Source organism: Pseudorca crassidens, chromosome 1 (assembly GCF_039906515.1).
Source record: "Pseudorca crassidens isolate mPseCra1 chromosome 1, mPseCra1.hap1, whole genome shotgun sequence".
In the NCBI taxonomy this organism is placed as follows: Eukaryota; Metazoa; Chordata; class Mammalia; order Artiodactyla; family Delphinidae; genus Pseudorca; species Pseudorca crassidens.
Window position 1 is genome coordinate 193,582,366 of NC_090296.1, and position 21,833 is coordinate 193,604,198.

The 21,833-nt window shown below is 36.5% G+C and overlaps 1 protein-coding gene across 9 annotated transcripts in view; it reads right to left on the minus strand.

The window, feature by feature from the left end:
* The window catches only part of TRDMT1 (tRNA aspartic acid methyltransferase 1), a 64,121-nt gene that overhangs the window by 27,543 nt on the left and 14,745 nt on the right, over positions 1-21,833 (minus strand). For 4 of the 9 annotated variants that reach the window (XM_067704371.1, XM_067704404.1, XM_067704380.1 and 1 more), the window contains exons 2-3: positions 4,028-4,145; positions 3,814-3,923 (exon numbers count right to left, since the gene is read on the minus strand). In XM_067704371.1, coding sequence (XP_067560472.1) covers positions 3,814-3,869 — 56 coding nt within the window. In that variant the 5' untranslated portion in view covers positions 3,870-3,923; positions 4,028-4,145. Of the gene's footprint in view, positions 1-3,813; positions 3,924-4,017; positions 4,146-21,833 lie in introns of all 9 variants that reach the window. The other 5 variants (XM_067704361.1, XM_067704397.1, XM_067704340.1 and 2 more) reach the window with 2 other exon arrangements.

Genomic DNA, 21,833 nt, shown 5'->3' on the forward strand with positions numbered 1-21,833 from the left:
GTGACTGCTAATGGCTACAGGATTACCTTTTGGGGGATGAAGACATTCTAGAATTAGAAAGTGGTAATGGTTACACAACTTTGTAAGTAAATGAAAAAAACAAGAAAACACTGAATTGTAGACTTTAAAACAGTGAACTTCACGGGATATGAAATTGTATCTCACTGAAAAAAGCATTTGTGAGACTTTTGCTTCTGCCTGTGAGTTGTGTAAATAAACTAGAAAATTGGGAGAAATGTAATAACTGTTTTCAGATATTGGAATTGGACCACAGACAGAGCAGGACTGCCATTCCTTAGAAAAGGAAAAAAAAAAAAAAAAACTTGAAGATAATTCAACTTTCTGCCTAGAGATAATTTCCATACGGCAGTGAAGGGAAAGGAGATCCAAACTGTACCTGGTAATGTAGATGAGCTGAAGACAGAGGTTGGAGCTCAAGATCAAAGTGACTAGAATTTGCAGAGCAGAGTGCCAGACAAAAAGAAGCTGCACAGGGAAAGAGATGCAGAAATCTGCATAACATTCCCCTTGAGTGTCTTGCTGAGTATCAACCTGTGCATGCATCAGGCAAAACGCCTTGAGGGAGGGCAAAGAAAAACTGCTGGAAAAGGAACAATTACTGGGAAGTTGTAAGCCAAAAAAATTCCCAGATCTCTGGGCTAGCAATCGTTTGAGTTAACATCCAGAGTAGCAAGACCTAGTTGAGTACATGGGGCATTTAATAGCAGTCTAAGAAAGGTCATATATTAACAGTAAGATTAGACTAGCCTTACAGTAAAAGCTACTCCAGATCCAGTTTGAAATGCTTAACAATAAGCCTCAAAATAATCAAGATGATCTGAAATTAACTGCCTCTGAGGACAATATCCAACAGTCCTTAAAAGATTACAGTAAACTCCAACACTCAAAAATGTAAAACCTACCATGTTAGGCTCCTCATAAAAAATTACTACAATGCTAAGAAACATGATAATGTCTTATAGCAATTAAATAAATTAAATTCATAATTAAGAACCTTCCCACAAAGAAAACTCCAGGCCCAGGTGGCTCCACTGATGAAATTCTATCATTTATAGAAGAACTGATACTTGTTCTTCACGAACTCTTACAGAAAATATAAGGCTGTGTATAAATATAAAAACCATACAAATATGTTATGAGGAAACTACAAAAGTCACCTACAAAGATAAATGCAAAAATAATTAACAATATTTTAACAAGTGGGATGTAGCATAACATAAAACTGATGGTATATCATGACAAGTAGGATTTATCCCAGGAATGCAATACTGACTTAACATTCAAAAAAGGAATTGATATGATCACCATATTATCAGAATACAAGGGAAATGATATAATCATGTCAAAAGATGCAAAAAAAAAAAGCATTTGACAAAACTCAAAACCTGTTCATAATACAAATTCTCAGAAAACGAAATAAAAGGAAATTTCCTCAACTTGATACAAGGCAACTATGAAAAATATACGACTAACATCTACAAAATGATAAATGACTGAATGTTCTCCCCTAAGATCTGGAAGAAGGCAAGGATGTCCACTGTTACACGTTTTATTCAACATTATAAAGAACGTCCTAGACAATGCAATAAGGCAAGAAAAAAAGTCACACTCGTTGGAAGGGAAAAGTAAAACTCTTTTTTTCTCAGGGAATATAACTGTACATGTTAAAAAATCCTAAAAAATCAATATTAAAGTTACCAGAACTAATAATACAGCAAAGTCACAGGATACTAGGTTAATAAATAAAAATAAGTGTAAGACTAGTATACTAAATATTATAAAATATAGCTGATACAAATTATAGAAGACCTAAATAAGTGAAGAGTGATACCATGTTCATGGATTGGAAGACTCTCTTTTATGAAGATATCAGTTCTTCCAAAACCAATCAGTGAAATTCCAATCAAAATATCTTTTTTTTTGTAGAAATTGGCAAGCTGATTCTGAAATTTACACAGAAATGTAAATGAGAGTGTAGCCAAAATAATCTTGAAAAAGAAAATCAGAAGTTTAAGAACTTACGTTGCCTGAATTCAATACATATTATAAAGCTATAATAACCAGTTTTATATGCACTTAGGGAAAAAAATGACCTCTACCTCAGACTACACACAAAAAGTAACTTTAACTGGGTCATAAACCTAAATGTAAAAGCTCAAACTATAAAACTTCTAGAAGAAAACAGGAAAAAATTGGGGTAAACAAAGATTTCTTAGGACACAAAAAAAAGTGTCCCATAAAAAAAAAAAAGATAAGTAACTTCTGCACTTTGATGAACACAGTTAAGGAAATGAAAAGACAAGTTACAGATTTGGAGAAAATATTTGTCATACATATTTCTGACAAACAACTTCAATCCAGAAAACTTAAACAACTCTTAAAACTAAATGATAATAGCACAAACATACCAAATAAAAACTGGGAAAGAAATTTCATCACGAAAAACATAGAATGGATAATAAGCACATGAAAAAGATACTCAACATTATTAGTCACCAGGGAAATGCAAATTAAAATCACAATACCACTGTATGCTCCCAAGAGCGGCTAATATTTAAAATACTGACAACAGCAATTGTTGGTAGGGATGTGAAACAACTGAAACACTTAAACATTGATTGTGTGACTGTAAAATGGTATGAACATTATGGAAAACAGTTGGCATTTTCTCATAAAGTTAAAGAAATTTGCCATATGATATGGCAATTCTACTCCCAGGTATATATCCACAAGAAGTAAAAACAAAGTCCACACAAAAACTTGTACATGAATATTCATAGCAACTTTTTTATAATAGTCAAAAACTGGAAACAATCCAAATGTCAAACATTGTGTGAATGGATATACATTTTGTAGTATGAAATATTCCACTGTACAGAATATCACTGAACAATAATGAAGAGCCAACTACTGATAGATAACAACGATGTGGGTAAATGCAAAAAAACATTACACTAAACAAGAGAAGTCATACTCAAAAAAATTACACTCAAGATTCTATTTAGGATATGACTAGAACTGGAAAATTTAATCTGTAATGACTGAAAGCAGATCAATGGTTGCCTGGGGTTGGGGTCAGAGACTGAGTAAAACGAGGCATTAAGGAACATTTTAGGGTGTTCCTTAATGGATGGATGTTTTAAGTCTCGATTGTGGTTACACAGTATATATTGGTCAAAACTCAAACTACACACTTACAATGAGGGCAGTTTATTGTATGTAAATTATGGCTTCATGAGAAATTTGTGTGTAAAATTTTTTACGACGTGAAATTGGGAGAAAAACATAATTTCATATTATTTTAAAAATAACAAAAGTGTTAAAACACTTCTGCTGAGTTCATCACAGGCAAAACGGTATCTTTAACTTTGATGGGCTTCAACAAGAAGCATTCAACAAGTAATATCCAATCACTTTTTTTACTCTCTTTTTTTCACTCCTGCTATATACATATTACACATGAGTAATGCTTAAAAATAAAGAATTAAGTAAAGTTTAATATCATTACAGAACCAAGAATTTAGAAGTCAAGCATATTCTTACATTTCAATTCTTTCTCAGAGACCAAAACATTGATCCTCTTTTTCTAAAGCTAGAAATTTAAAAAAAGGCAAAAAGTAACATGCTATCTTCTGACAGAATAAAAAATGTTAATTTAATTCCCTTCTCCTAAACTTTTTCATTTATATATGACTTATCTTCAAATGAAGACACCAGAAACCAGTATCTTACAGTATTCAATTATATTTTCCTTGCTATATATAGACTTATTAAAACAATATTGTTACTCACTTCAATTGTCTTGGCCAGTAACTGTGTGTGAGGAAAATTATACTTGTATACTTCATTAGCGACAGTGTTTATATCAACAGCAGCCACCACTTGTGCAGGTATACAGCTTTCTGTAATGATAAGTGGAATAACTTAAAAGGTAAAGTCCTTAACAACAATTTGTTCATCATAGAGAGAAGCCAAAAAAACAGAATTTTGTAGTACATTTCCTCACTTCCTCAATTATCTAGCCAGATCTCAGGTTGTCAGTGGACAACAAAGCCAGGAGGAGCTAGGCACGAAGTAGAATATTTATGTGCCTCTGGTTCATCTCTCTCAACAGCATTCTCATGCTAAAAATAAGATTTAAATATTTTAGTCATTATCTCATATTTTCTTTCCTTCCTCCATTAAGATACACATTTATGAGTCGAATGGAAAGTTTTCCTAAATTAAAACAAACGAAAAACAGAAAAGTGAAGTACAGTAAGTCCCCTACATACCAACGAGTTCCGTTCTGAGAGCACATTCATAAGTCCAATTTGTTCGTAAGTCCAGCAAAGTTAGCCTAAGTACCCAACTAACACAATCGGCTATATAGTACTGTACTGTAATAGGTACTGTACTATAATACTTTTCACACAAATAATACATAACAAACAAACAAATGCAAAACCTAAAGAAAACATTTTTAATCTTACAGTACAGGTTCCATTATTGTCGCTTGGTGCTTCTTGGCAGTACCAGCTACATCACTGCTGCTTTTACACTTGCTTCAGGACATCCTCAGCTTGAAATAAAGATACTGCACTACTGTACTCTATGCAGTACTGTACAGTAAAGTACACATAAGCAGAACCACTTGTAGAGGATGCACACATGTGACAATGTACGCCAGACACGTGAACTAACTTACGGGATTCGACATGAGAACACACGTTCACATCTTTGAAAGTTCGCAACTTGAAGGTTCGTATGTAGGGGACTTACTATATATTCTTAAAAGCCACATCACTGGGCTTCCCTGGTGGCGCAGCGGTTGAGAGTCCGCCTGCCGATGCAGGGGACACGGGCTCGTGCCGCGGTCTGGGAAGATCCCACGTGCCGCGGAGCGGCTGAGCCTGCGCGTCCGGAGCCTGTGCTCCGCAACGGGAGAGGCCACAACAGTGAGAGGCCCGCGTACCGCAAAAAAAAAAAAAAAAAAGCCACATCACTTGGAAATTTATAAATAAATTAACTAACATTTGTTCTTCAACTTCTAACATTAATACAATGCTGCTTCCCAATACCACTGAAAATGCTTTTAGGTAAGTTTTGGTAAGTTTCACGTAAATTTGTTTTGTTTTGTTTTCAAATAGCTTTATTGACATGCAACTCACATACCACAAAATTCACCTGTTGAAAGTTTAGGTAAGTTTTTAAAGGAGATGAAAAATTAATTGGTGTCCAAATGTAAAAAGCTCACAGACTAAAAAATAAATATTTTGACAGAGAGAAGGTGAGAAGAGCAAGAGAAATAATTACAAGGGCATGTCTTCCTTCACTGCCCATCTGTCTTGCTGCTAAAGAAAGGTATTTTTTCATAATGCTTTCAGATTCAGAAAATTTTGTCATAGTCTTTAAATGGCAGTCAAGATTTCAACCATGTACACGTAGCTGCTGTTATATTTGGCAATTATCACCCTCTTTGCACTTCTTCCCCAAACACATACAAACCCAATTATGTGTAAACCCTGTCCCAAATCAGTAGAAAATGTGAAGAGTTTTTAAAATAAAAGTATTTGAGACATCTTAGGAAAATCATCAGAGAAAATGTTACAAAATTACATAGTAACTCCAAATAGCTATTTCTTTAATAACCATTTCTGTTCATAGTTAAATTAGGCAGCCCAAATATCAAAAAATGAAAAAGAAAAATATTAGGATGTGAGGAGCTAGGCTTCATGCAGCAGGCACCTGGAAATAAAACCCAGATCTCAGAAGATGGGGCAAGGAGGGAAGCTCACACACATTCAGGAAACAATCACAACCCTACACTGAGGCCTACAAAAGATAATGCCAGAGAGAAAACAGGGGATGAATGTATCTAAGTAAATATTTACTTCATGTATACTACTAGCTCGGCTCAAGACCCTGGGCTAGGATCAGTTATCTTCTAGGTACCCTGCTGCCTTGTATGTAGGTCACTGGAACTTCAAGGTCCAGTTAGTAATATCATAGGCAGCTGCCTCTAAGTGAGTTTAAATTCAATAACTAGTTTACTTGCCTTTGTATAAAGTCAATTTAAGTTCTAAATTATATCTCTGTCAAAGGCATCAGAGAGATCTTGAAACATAAATCAAGGTTTTTAAACAAACTAAAAAAAATTAGTATATAAGGATCAATTTGCAAAATCACAAACCTTATAATCCAGGTCAAGAACTATACAACTACTAATCATTTCAAGAGAGCTCAGAACTAAATAACTTCACTGAACTATTCTACTGTTCTGCTAAATAAGATATGTTGTAATTAGCATGATGCTTGTCTTTCTGTTATATATACAGCAAGCTGGGATTGCCTGGAGTTAGTTGATACGATTCTTCTCCTTTTTCAGGATGACTGAAAATCCACAGTGATGTGCCAAATCTCTACTATAATCAATAATTAATTTTATGTTCTTGTATTAAGTGCCTGGAAGACATAAAAACTGATAAAACTCAACTGCCAAATGAGTGCTTTATGTGGTGATGAAAGAACTGATGAACCGAAAATTCTTTCTCAGGAAACAATAGATTTTTAAAGTCAATAAACAAGTGCACTGTTTGCACATATTTTAGACTGTTATAAAATAGGATCTACCGCATGACCTAAAAAGTTATTTCCATGACGAAAAATAAACATACTAAGCCCTTACTGACACGAATTCAACCTGCCTTTTCAAAACAGATTGTTTGGGGTATGAGTGTGTAACCAAGGAAAAAGCTGAACTTATAAATAACACTCATAAAATCAAGCCTTTCAATTCTATCAAAATCTTAAATTGAGCTCCAAAGACAAGTTGTTTTGATATTTCTTACTGTACACTTTAAGTCTATAACCTCCAAAAATCTTTGTTAAGCTGTACACACAGATTTTGAAAATGTTTAACTAAAAATAACCAAAAAAATATAATTCAACAGATTTTTGCCTAAGTGAGCTCCATCACTTAACTGATCCAGGAGTAGTAATTCTCAAAGGGGAGAAAGAATTGGGGAAATGGGATCCACAGGATCTTCTGGGGAAGGAGAAGGAGAGGATGGGTTTTCAACACTTTGATCTATTGCTCTACCTGGATTTTATTCATGGTATTTCAGTTATTATTCTGGACCGCATATTTATCAACAAGAAGCATAGATACTAAGACATTCCAGTTAGAGAAATGCAACACTGGGGGCTTCCCTGGCGGTGCAGTGGTTGAGAATCTGCCTACCAATGCAGGGGGCACGGGTTCGAGCCCTGGTCTGGGAAGATCCCACATGCTGCGGAGCAACTAGGCCCGTGAGCCACAACTACTGAGCCTGCACGTCTGGAGCCTGTGCTCCGCAACAGGAGAGGACACGATAGTGAAAGGCCCACACACCGCAATGAAGAGTGGCCCCCGCTTGCTGCAACTAGAGAAAGCCCTCGCACAGAAACGAAGACCCAACACAGTCAAAAATAAATAAATAAATAAATAAAAATTTCAAAAAGTAGAAAAAAGAAATGCAACATAAATGATTTTAAAGGATTGTCAGATTAGATCTACAAGGAAAGTTTAAGGGGTATCATACTCCCATTTACATGCGATCTAAACTAAAACCCAGCAGATTTAACTATGTCAAGAGAGACTGCTAGGTGAAATGGTAGAAATGCCATGGAAAATGAAGATTGGCTCAAGATGGCGGAGTAGAAGAATGTGCGCTCACCCCCTCTTGCAAGAGCACTGGAGTCACAACTAACAGCTGAGCAATCATCGACAGGAAGACACTGGAACTCACAACAAAGATACCCCACATCCAAAGACAAAGGAGAAACTGCAGTGAGACGGTAGGAGCGGCGCAATCACGATAAAATAAAATTGCATAACCGCTGGGTGGACGACTTACAAACTGGAGAACAATTATACCACAGAAGTCCACCCACTGGAATGAAGGTTCTGAGCCCCACATCAGGCTTCCCAACCTGGGGGTCCGGCAACGGGAGGAGCAATTCCCAGAGAATCAGACTTTGAAGGCTAGCGGGATTTGACTGCAGGACTTCAACAGGACTGGGGGAAACAGAGACTCCACTCTTGGAGGGCACACACAAAGTAATGTGTGCATCAGGACACAGGGGGAAGAAGTAGTGACCCCATAGGAAACTAAACCAGACCTACCTGCTAGTGTTGGAGGGTCTCCTGCAGAGGCGGGGGTGCCTGTGGCTCACCGTGGGGACAAGTACTACTCTGGGAAGTACTCCTTGGTGTGAGCCCCCCCAGAGTCCACCATTTGCCCCACCAAAGAGCCAGGTAGGCTCCAGTGCTGGGCCGCCTCAGGCCAAAGAACCAACAGGTAGGGAACCCAGCCCCACCCAGCCCCACCCATCAACAGACAAGCATATTAAAGTTTTACTGAGCTCTGCCCACCAGAACAACACCCAGCTCTACCCACCACCAGTCCCTCCCATCAGGAAGCTTTCACAAGCCTCTTAGATAGCCTCATCCACCGGAAGGCAGAGAGCAGAAGCAAGAAGAACTACAATTCTTCAGCCTGCGGAATGAAAAGCACAGTCACAGAAAGATAGACAAAATGAAAAGGCACAGGGCTATGTACCAGATGAATGAACAAGATAAAACCCCAGAAAAACAACTAAATGAAGTGGAGATAGGCAGCCTTCCAGAAAAAGAATTGAGAATAATGATAGTGATGATGATCCAGGACCTCAGGAAAAGAATAGAGGTAAAGATTGAGAAGATGCAAGAAATGTTTAACAAAGACCTAGAAGAATTAAAGAACAAACAAACAGAGATGAACAATACAATAACTGAAATGAAAAATACACTAGAAGGGATCAATAGCAGAATAATTGAGGCAGGGACCTTCCTGGTGGCACAGTGGTTAAGAATCCACCTGCCAATGCAGGGGACACAGGTTCAAGTCCTGGTCCGGGAAGATCCCACTTGCCACAGAGCAATGAAGCTCATGCGCCACAACTACTGAGCCTGTGCTCTAGAGCCTGCAAGCCACAACTACTGAGCCCTTGTGCCATGACTACTGAAGCCCGTGCACTTAGAGCCAATACTCCACAACAAGAGAAGCCACCTCAATGAGAAGCCTGCGCACCACAATGAAGAGTAGGTAGCCCCCGTTCGCTGCAACTAGAGAAAGCCCACACACAGCAACAAAGACCCAACATACCCAAAAATAAATAAATAAATGTTAAAAATTTAAAAAAAGAATAACTGAGGCAGAAGAATGGATAAGTGACCTGTAAGACAGAATGGTGGAATTCACTGCTACAGAACAGAATAAAGAAAAAAGAATGAAAAGAATTGAAGACAGCCTAAGAGACCTCTGGGACAACATTAAGCTCACCAACATTTGCATTATAGGGGTCCCAGAAGAAGAGAGAGAAAAAGGACCCGAGAAAATATTTGAAAAGATTATAGTCAAAAACTTCCATAACAGGGGAAAGGAAATAGCCACCCAAGTCCAGGAAGTGCAGAGAGTCCCAGGCAGGATAAACCCAAGGAGAAACACCAAGACACGTAGCAATCAAATTGACAAAAATTAAAGACAAAGAAAAATTATTGAAAGCAACAAAGGAAAAATGACAAATAACACACAGGGGAACTCCCATAAGGTTAACAGCTGATTTCTCAGCAGAAACTCTACAAGCCAGAAGGGAGTGGCATGATATATTTAAAGTGATGGAAGGGAAGAACCTACAACCAAGATTACTCTACCTGGCAAGGATCTCATTCAGATTCCATGGAGAAATCAAAAGCTTTACAGACAAGCAAAAGCTAAGAGAATTCAGCACCACCAAACCAGCTTTACAGCAAATGCTAAAGGAACTTCTGTAAGTGGGGAAACACAAGGGAAGAAAAGGACCTACAAAAACAAACCCAAAACAATTAATAAAATGGTAATAGGAACATATATATTGATAATTACCTGAAATGTGAATGGATTAAATGTTCCAACCAAAAGACACTGGTTCGCTGAGTGGATACAAAAACAAAACCCGTATATATGTTGTCTACAAGGACCCACTTCAGACCTAGGGACACATACAGACTGAAAGTGAGGGGATGGAAAAAGATATTCCATGCAAATGGAAATTAAAAGAAAGCTGGAGTAGCAATCCTCATATCAGATAAAATAGACTTTAAAATAAAGAATGTTACAAGAGACAACGAAGGACACTACATAATGATCAAGAGATCAATCCAGGAAGAAGATATAACAATTATAAATATATATGCACCCAACATAGAAGCGCCTCAATACATAAGGCAAATGCTAATAGCCATAAAAGAGGAAATCAACAGTAACACAATAATAGTGGGGGACTTTAACACCTCACTTACACCAATGGACAGATCATCCAGACAAAAAATTAATAAGGAAACACAAGCTTTAAATGACACAATAGACCAAACAGATTTAATTGATATTTATAGGACATTCTATCTAAAAACAGCAATATTACACTTTCTTCTCAAGTGCACACGGAACATTCTCCAGGATAGATCACATCTTGGGTCACAAATCAAGCCTTGGTAAATTTAAGAAAATTGAAATCATATCATGCATCTTTTCCAACGACAGTGCTATCAGATTAGAAATAAATTACAGGTGAAAAACGTAAAAAACACGAACACATGGAGGCTAAACAATATGTTACTAAATAACCAAGAGATCACTGAAGAAATCAAAGAGGAAATCAGAATATACCTAGAGACAAATGACAATGAAAACACGACAATCCAAAACCTATGGGATGCAGCAAAAGCAGTTCTTTGAGGGAAGTTTATAGCAATACAATCCTACCTCAGCAAACAAGAAAAATCTCAAATAAAAAATCTAACCTTACACCTAAAGGAACTAGAGAAAGAACAAACAAAACCCAAAGTTAGCAGAAGGAAAGAAATCATAAAGATCAGAGCAGAAATAAATGAAATAGAAACAAAGAAAACAATAGCAAAGATCAATAAAACTAAAAGCTGTTTATTTGAGAAGGTAAACAAAATTGATAAACCTTTAGCCAGACTGATCAAGAAAAAGAGGGAGAGGACTCAAATCAATAAAATTAGAAATGAAAAAGGAGAAGTTACAACAGACACCACAGAAATACAAAGCATCGTAAGAGACTACTACAAGTGACTCTATGCCAATAAAATGGACAACCTGGAAGAAATGAACACATTCTTAGAAAGGTATAACCTTCCAACACTGAACCAGGAAGAAACAGAAAACATGAACAGGCCAATCACAAGTAATGACATTGAAACTGTGATTAAAAATCTTCCAACAAACAAAAGTCCAGGAACAGATGGCTTCACAGGTGAATTCTATCAAACATTTAGAGAAGAGCTAACACCCGTCCTTCTCAAACTCTTCCAAAAAACTGCAGAGGAAGGAACACTCCCAAACTCATTCTATGAGGCCACTATCACCCTAATACCAAAACCAGACAAAGGTACTACAAAAAAAAGAAAATTAGAGACCAATATCACTGATGAATATAGATGCAAAAATTCTCAACAAAATACTAGCAAACGGAATCCAACACCACATTAAAAGGATCATACCTCATGATCAAGTGGGATTTATCCCAGGGATGCAAGGATTCTTCCATATATGCAAGTCAATCAATATGATACATCATATTAACAAATTGAAGAATAAAAGCCATATGATCATCTCAATAGATGCAGAAAAAGCTTTTGACAAAATTCAACACCCATTTATGACAAAAACACTCCAGAAAGTTGGCATAGAGGGAACCTACCTCAACATAATAAAGACCATATATGACAAACCTACAGCAAACATCATTCTCAATGGTGAAAAACTGAAAGCATTTCCTCTAAGATCGGGAACAAGACAAGGACGTCCACTCTCGCCACTATTATTCAACATAGTTTTGGAAGTCCTAGCCATGGCAATCAGAGAAGAAAAAGAAATAAAAGGAATCTAAATTGGAAATGAAGAAGTAAAACTGTCACTGTTTGCAGATGACATGATACTATACATAGAGAATCCTAAAGATGCTACCAGAAAACTACTAAAGCTAATCAATGAATTTGGTAAAGTTGCAGTATACAAAATTAATGCACAGAAATCTCTTGCATTCCTATACACTAACAACGAAAGATCAGAAAGAGAAATGAAGGAAACAATCCCATTCACCATTGCAACGAAAAGAATAAATTACCTAGGAATAAACTTACCTAAGGAGGTAAAAGACCTGTACTCAGAATACTGTAAGACACTGATGAAAGAAATCAAAGATGATATAAACAGATGGAGAGATACACCATGTTCTTCGACTGGAAAAATCAATAATGTGGCAAATGACTTTCCTACCCAAAGCAATCTACAGATTCAATGCAATCCCTATCAAATTACCAATAGCATTTTTTTACAGAACTGGAACAAAAAAAGTCTTAAAATTTGTATGGAGACACAAAAGACCCTGAATAGCCAAAGCAATCTTAAGGAAAAAAAAACAGAGCTGGAGGAATCAGACTCCCTGACTTCAGACTATACTACAAAGCTACAGTAATCAAGACAGTATAGTACTGGCACAAAAACAGAAATATAGATCAACGGAACAGGATAGAAAGCCCAGAGATAACTCACACACCTATGGTCAACTAATCTATGAGAAAGGAGGCAAGGATATACAATGGAGAAAAGACAGTCTCTTCATTAAGCGGTTCTGTGAAAACTGGACAGCTACATGTCAAAGAATGAAATTAGAACACTCCCTAACACTATACACAAAAATAAACTCAAAATGGATTAAAGACCTAAATGTAAGACCAGACACTATAAACTCTTAGAGGAAAACATAGGAAGAACACTCTTTGACATAAATCACAGCAAGATCTTTTTTGACCCACCTCCTAGAGCAATGGAAGTAAAAACAAAAATAAACAAATGGGACCTAATGAAACTTCAAAGCTTTTGCACAGCAAAGGAAACTATAAACAAGACGAAAAGACAACCTCAGAATGGGAAAAAAATATTTGCAAACGAATCAATGGACAAAGGATTAACCTCCAAAATATATAAATAGTTCATGCAGCTCAATATTAAAAAAAACAACCCAATCAAAAAATGGGCAGAAGACCTAAATAGACATTTCTCCAAAGAAGACATACAGATGGCCAAGAGGCACATGAAAAGCTGCTCAACATCACTAATTATTAGAGAAATGAAAATCAAAAGTACAATGAGGTATCAGCTCACACCAGTTAGAATGGGCATCATCAGAAAATCTACAAACAGCAAATGCTGGAGAGGGTGTGGAGAAAAGGGAACCCTCTTGTACTATTGGTGGGAATGTAAATTGATACAGTCACTGTGGAGAACAGTATGGACGTTCCTTAAAAAACTAAAATAGAATTACCATATGACCCAGCAATCCCACTACTGGGCATATACCCAGAGAAAACCATAATTCAAAAAGACAGATGCACCCCAATGTTCACTGCAGCTCTATTTACAATAGCCAGGTCATAGAAGCAACCTAAATGCCCATCAACAGACAAATGGATAAAGAAGATGTCATACATATATACAATATTACTCAGCCATATAAAGGAACGAAATTGGATCATTTGTAGAGATGTGGATGGACCTAGAGACTGTCAAACAGAGTGAAGTCAGAAAGAGAAAAACAAATATCATATATTAACACATATATGTGGAATCTAGAAAAATGGTACAGATGAACGGGTTTGCAAGGCAGAAATAGAGACAGATTTAGAGAACAAACATATGGACACCAAGGGGGAAAAGTGGGGGGGGGGATGAATTTGGAGATTGGGATTGACATGTATACACTAATGTGCATAAAATAGATAACTAATAAGAACCTGCTGTATAAAAAATAATTTTTTAAAAAAATAATAAAAGTGATAGAGAAAATACAAAAAAAAACCCAAAAAACAAAAAAGAAATGTCACTGAAAATACATGCGTAATTCTTGCTCTTAAATATGTTTCTTATTAAAGTGAGCAAGAAACACACACACACACACACACACACACACACACACCACCTTTGAATAATGGTTATTTTCCTTCTTTTTCTGATCACACTTTCTGGAAAAGTTGAAGGGGAGAACATCTGGTTGGTAGTAGTAAAAAGGTACAAGTTCACACGCTACCTGCCTTTCCTAACCAAATGCATCAAACAGTTTAATTGTTCATGGATAGCTAAGGTGGGGAAGAAAATCAATATTTTTAAATGTAAATATAAAATTAACTGGCCTACTTTGAAATAAGTAGCTTTTTTTCTTCTTTTCCTTATTTTTTTTTTGTGAACTGTATCTCATATAGGTGAGTAATTCTTGAATTACCTCATTATAATCACATCTGAAACATCTAATCAGATATGTTAACACTGACATCTAGTTGTGAAATGGAAGATCAGTTGAATACATCTAATGTCTATTTCTTTTCATTCAAAGTGATAGTTTAATTAAGAACAAAAGTATTAAGCAAAAACAGACATGCAAGGATTCTGAGTTTAAAATAATTACCAAAGTATATTACTTGTTTCTTTTTAAAGATTCTTGCATTTCAAAAATCACAAAATTGGTTACATTTCTTTACACTAACAATGAAATATCAGAAAGGGAATGTAAAAAAAACAGTCCCTTTTAAAATCACACACACACACACACACACACACACACACACACACACACACCAAAAAAGAAACAAAAACAAAAGACTTAGGAATAAACCTGACCAAGGAGGTGAAAGACTTATATGCTGAAAACTATAAAACATTAACAAAGGAGACTGAAGATGATACAAAGAAATGGAAAGATATCCCATGCTCTTGGATTGGAAGAATTCATATTGTTGAAATGGCCATACTACCCAAAGCAATCTACAGATTTAAGGCAATCCCTATCAAATTACCCATAACATTTTTCACATAACTAGAACAAACAACCCTAAAATTTATATGGAACCAGAACTGCCAAAGCAATCCTGAAGAAAAAGAACAAAGCAAGAGGTATAACCCTCCCAGACTTCAGACAATACTATAAAGCTATGGTAATCAAAATGGCATGGTACTGGCACAAAAACAGACATATGGATCAACGGAACAGAATAGAGAGCCCAGAAATAAACCCACACACATACGGACAATTAATCTTCAACAAAGGAGTCAAGAATATAATACAGTGGGGAAGTCTCTTCAATAAACAGTATTGGGAAAGTTGGACAGCCTCATGTAAATCAATAAAGTTAGAACACACCCTCACACTATACACAAAAATAAACTCAAAATGGCTTAAAGGCTTAAACGTTAAGACATGACACCATAAAACTCCTAGAAGAGAACATAGGGAAAACATTCTCTGACATAAATCGTATCAATGTTTTCTTAGGTCAGTCTCCCAATGCAACAGAAATAAAAACAAAAATAAACAAATGGGACCTAATGAAACTTAGAAGCTTTTGCACAGCAAAGTAAACCATAAACAAAATGAACCTAAAACAACCTACAGAATGGGAGAAAATACGTGCAAATGATGCGACTGACAAGGGCTTAATTTCCAAAATATACAAACAGCTCATACAACTCAACAACAGCAACGAAAAAAAAAACAATCAAAAATGGGCAGAACTAAATAGACATTTCTCTAAAGAAGACATACAGATGGCCAACAGGCACATGAAAAGATGCTCAACATCACTAATTATTAGAGAAATGCACATCAAAATTACAATGAGGTATCACCTCACACCAGTCAGAATGGCCATCATTAAAAAGTCTACAAATAATAAATGCTGGAGAGGGAGTGGAGAAAAGGGAACCCTCCTACAATGTTGGTGGGAATGTAAGTTGGTGCAGCCATTATGGAAAACAGTGTGGAGGGTCCTCAAAAAACTAAAAATAGAGTTGCCATATGATCCAGCAATCCCCCTCCTGGGCATATATCTAGACGAAACTATAACTTAAAAAGATACATGCACCCCTATGTTCACAGCAGCACTATTCAGAACAGCCAAGATATGGAAACAATGTAAATGTCCATCGACAGATGATTGGATAAAGAAGATGTGATACATATATACAATGGAATACTACTGAGCCATAAAAAAAGAACAATTGAGCTATTTGTAATGAGGTGGATAGACCTAGAGTCTGTCATACAGAGTGAAGTCAGTCAGAAAGAGAAAGACAAATACCGTATGCTAACACATATATATATGGAATTTAAGAAAAAAAAATGTCATGAAGAACCTAGGGGTAAGACAGGAATAAAGACACAGACCTACTGGAGAACGGACTTGAGGATATGGGGAGGGGGAAGGGTGAGCTGTGACAGGGCGAGAGAGAGGCATGGACATATATACACTAACAAACGTAAGGTAGATAGCTAGTGGGAAGCAGCCACATGGCACAGGGATATCAGCTCGGTGCTTTGTGACCGCCTGGAGGGGTGGGATGGGGGGGTGGGAGGGAGGGAGACGCAAGAGGGAAGAGATATGGGAACATATGCATGTGTATAACTGATTCACTTTGTTATAAAGCAGAAACTAACACATCATTGTAAAGCAATTATACCCCAATAAAGATGTTAAAAAAAAAAGAACAAAATAATGCCATTTGCAGCAACATGGATGGACATAGATATTACCATACTAAGCGAAGTAAGTATAAAGTATATGTATATGTATGCACGTTAAGAAAAACAGCAAATGTTGACAGGAGCTGTATCTTGATGGTAGAGGTATGCGCCAGCAAACAGTTGTAACTCAATGCATTATTTTGTCCCATCAACACAATAGTCAAAAGAATAGAAAACAATAAGAATTAAACTACATTGACATAGTTTTTTTTAGAGATCAACAAGAATTAGCACATGGCCCAAAATATGAGTTGAAAGCTACCTATTTAAATACGTAATAGAATTCAAGGGACAGAAAACTGTCTTCTCCATTTTTCTCATGACATTTAAGACCTTCACCTTAAGCTCTTAAATTAAGGGCACAACCATGTTTAAAAGCACATTAATCTAAATAAACACATGTAATCCAGCCTATTACAGGTTTAAACAACGAAGACTATTTTACATAAATTTGCTGTGAGTAAATGAACATCTATGAATGGTTCATCCTATAAAATGTTGAAACGTTTTTGGTAATGCTTTCTCCTAATTTAAAAGATGACAATTTCTGACATAGTCATTCTGACAAAGTCAATGAAAAAATGACAAGTGATATAAGCATCAGTACCCTGTACCTAGTTAGTTGTGAATGAAAAAAAAAGACTTGTAAAAATATAATTATGTTATCGATCATAAAGATCCCTAAGATTAAACTAGAAATGTCTCTCCTGCCATTGAGCTCCTCTTTACTTTATAATAAACCCTCCTTGAAAGCTTATACTGTATTTTTCATCATTATAAACTTTATGAAGTTTTAAACCCTACCCTGAATTTCTGCTATAGGCACTTCTAAATGAAGAATTAAGTTTCAGAATTCTGCACTAGCCCAGAAAGTACAGGCTGGTCCTAAGACCTCAAAGGAAAATGTACTTCAATTACTTCATTCCTCGTTTTCCTCCTCCATACTCCTCCTAGCTAGTATATGCAAACCTTTTTCCACTAAGCCACATAGTAGTCGACAAATATTATCTATCATTGTTTTTTCTAAATCAAGGCTGTCACAGGCACACCCTACAGAGATCTTTTATTCAAAGTGTCTGTGTGTGTGCACACATGTGTGTGTCTGTTCACGTGTCCCGAGAAAGAACGATTTAGAATATGGATATCTAACTAGTTAGCTCTTTCTCTGCCTGTGTTTGAATTTTAGCTCCACCATTTCCAACTGTGTGACTTAGACAAGTTCCTTGACTTCCTTTTGCCTCAGTGTCTTTACCTGTAAAACAGAGATAATAAAGTAGCTACGTCATATTCTTCTGAGGATTAAATTAATTAATACCCATGAAGCTCTTACATTTGTGCTGGCCATATAGTAATCACTCAATAAACATTTGCTATTATTATTATAAAAAGTAAGAATATCAAATGCTAAGAAAAACCAGGTGTGATAGGAATTCTCACTACAGATATGAACATCAAATGAGAATTCAGTGTTTTAGGAGTAGTTTGACAGTATGTATCCAAAGTGTTAAAAATTGCTTTGGACTTACCAATTTTATCTTTGGGCACATAGCCTAAGATATGGCAGGCAGAATACTGACCCCTCAAAGATGTCCACATCCTAACCCCTGAAGCCTGTGAAATGTTACCTTACATGGCAATGGGGACTTTGCAGATATGACTAAGGATTGTATTGAAAAGAGGAGATTATCCTGGCTTAAGACGATAGGCCTGATGTAATCACAAGAAGGATGGAGGAGGGTTAGAGTCAGAGAAGGAGATGCGATGAGGGAAGCAGAGGTCAGAGAGAAAGATTCGAAGATGCTACACTTCTGGCTTTGAAGATGCAGGAAGGTGTCATAAGCCACCTGTAGGGTGACCTAAAGACACTGGAGAAGGCCAGGAAACAGATTCTCTCCTATGGCCTTCAGAAGGAACCAGCCCCAGCGACACCTTGATTTTAAGACAGCTGACCTCCAGCACTGTAAGATAATATATTTGTGTTGCTTTAAGCCACTAAGTTTATGGTAAATTGTTATAGCAGCAATAGAAAACTAATATATAAGGCAATACAGAGATGTAGAGAAAAGATTCACATAAAGTATAAATGTTATTTTATTTATAATAGTGAAAATTACAAGCAACCTATTTGTGGAAATTCCATAAAATGGAATGTCACACAACCGTTAAAAACCAAGTTTACGGGCTTCCCTGGTGGCGCAGTGGTTGAGGGTCCACCTGCCGATGCAAGAGACATGGGTTCGTGCCCCGGTCCGGGAAGATCCCACATGCCGCGGAGCAGCTGGGCCCGTGAGCCATGGCCGCTGAGCCTGTGCATCCGGAGCCTGTGCTCCGCAACGGGAGAGGCCACAACCGTGAGAGGCCTGCGTACCGCAAAAAAAAAAAAAAAAACCAAGTTTACAAAAATACATTTAATGGCAAGGAAAAATTCAAGATATTCTAAGTGAAAAAAGAAAGCTATAATTTAATGTTCATGGACACATGCAGAATGCAGACTGAAAACATATCATCTAAATCCTCAGCAGGGTTTATCCCTGCATGAACATCACATATGATTTTTATTTTTAAATTTTCTTCTTCATTTGTGTAGCATCAGTACTTGCGCAGACCATAATCTCTGGAGGAAAGAATACGGCATGTCTATATGTAGCCCCATCACACAGCACGGTAACCGACACAGAAACCAGTCAATAATTATGTCCTGAATGAATAAATGAGTATGTTTTCAGTACTTCCCAATTTTTAATAAATGTATTATAGATACAGTTAAAAATAAAAAGAGCACTAAATGTAAAAATGATTTATTTTTTGGGCCACACCATGTGGCATGTGGGATCTTAGTTCCCCGACCAGGGGTTGAACCCATGCCCCCTCCATTGGGAGCCCAGAGTCTTAACCACCAGACCACCAGGGAAGTCCTTCAAAATGATATTTTTAAAATATTCAACTTCACTAGTAATCAAAAAATTAAAATAACCATTTCACCTAGTAAATTCTATAGTCTTAAATACTATATTGGCATATCTGTGGTCACACAAACACTATGAGATTTAACTGGTATGTCCTTTTAAAAAGGAACTTGACAGTATCATCAATCTTTAAAATGCTCATACCCTATAACTTATTCACTCATTCAACAAATATTAATTGAGCATCTGCTCTGTGCAAGCACTATTCTTGACGCCAGGGATACAATAGTGAACAAAATAGAACAAAACAAACAAATCCTTACACACACAAAACAAAATTCCGACACAAAACATCCCAACCTTATAGAGCTTATGTTTTAGAAAGAGAGGCAATTAAAAACACAAACAAGTAAAACAGATAGTACGATGGGCAGTAATTAGTGCTGAGGGTAAAAATCAAACAGAAAGGGGTACGGGGAGGCAGGGCAGAGGGTGCAGTTTTGGATACTGGCCAGGGAAGCCCTGAGAAGATGCCATTAGAGTAAACACGAAGGACTAGGCGTGTGTCTGTGTGGGGAGCAGCATACCAGGCAAGGGAGCAGCAAGTGCAACCGCACTGAAACAGGAATGTTCTTGGTGCTCGTAGGACAGCAAGACCACCATCCCCACTCCACTCCCGGGAGCTCATGCTGACAGCAGGACGATGTGCATCCTCCCCGACCTATTTCTGTGTCCACATTCATCCACATTACACACACACACATACTGTACGTACGTGCCTGAATATAAGACAACTAGCATAAAAGCCAGTTGCCCATTTTCCACATGAGAATATCCAAAATTAGATGTACAGCCATTTCCATTATATAGACAATGAAAGGAAATGACTTCATATTATATAATTTATTAATTTCGTTATATAAACATATTTTAAATAAGTCTTATTATGTTCATTTGGAACTATTACTTTTTCCACTCAAATTTCATGAAACAATTTTATTCTATATGCATCTTTGAAATCATGGTCTTTATCATCCATAAAGCCACTTTTCAAGTTATCTAACACAGTTTTCAAAAGCACATCAACTTCTGTTCAGAGTTACTTAAGATCCAGCATTTTTTGAATTCATGCATGATAATGTCCCTGGAAATTTTATGCCAAACACAAACACCCATTAGCTATGTGTGATCTCCACAAAGTAACCCTGTACTGTATTGCTTTACAATGTCATTTCTAGAAGGTCTGTTTACAATGGTATCTAATACCTGTAATGGTAAGGTCATCCTCCCAAAAATTATCTCTAAATTCAGCTGTATGATTTTTCATCAATTCCATCAAGTGACCTCAACAAGCATCCTAAACTGGTATTACGTTTTTTCAGGCTAATGTAACTTATCCAAGCAGCATTTTATTACTTTGCTGTTCGAAATACAGTAGTTGAGGAATATGAAGATCCTTCATGAGAAACTAAAATATAAGGTCACATCCTCTTTTTGGAGTACTATAACTTTTGGGGGAAAAATGAATATATTGCATTGAAGACAAATATGTCTTATGTCATAAGACAAATGTGTCTTATGACAAATATGTCTTTAAGGGCATATGTATATATGTTTGGGTTTTGGTTTTGTTTTTATTTTAAATAATGAAATCACAAGCCCTTTGTTGTTACCATCATGGGAGAAATGCAAAAGAATCTCGTATTAGAAACAGACCTCTGGATTTTAAGTATGTTTCCCTAGCCAGATACTGAAATACCAACCCACAAAAAAATCTGTAAAATTATAGATGCACATCTTTTTCCCTCAAGCATGGTCACCAACATTCTGACAGTTCAAAATTAACTGGAGGAAATCTCACTGGATGGAGAGTAAAGCAGAGATAAATGATCAGTAGTAAGCAAAAATCCACAAACATTTTTTTTTAAACAATCAACTCAGCAAATAATAACCACAAAAGTAAAATGAGGCCACAAAAATAAAATGCCTTCTGAAGAAACAGAGAAATTACTCTGGAACTTTATTACCATCTGAATCTCAGGAATTTTAGGAAAAAAATTGAAGTAAGGTAAAATTACTTATTTAGTATCTCTTATTTGATCTATTAAAGTTTGAAGTACTTCTAACTAGAAATGGGTAACTGTAAAGTCTTTGAATTATGGATTCTTTTTGGACCAAAATTCACCTATAATTAAGGAACATGCCAGAGTCTATGACGGTCGTGTTCGTGTTAAAAGGCTCTGGCATTTGTTGCTTAAATTCTCA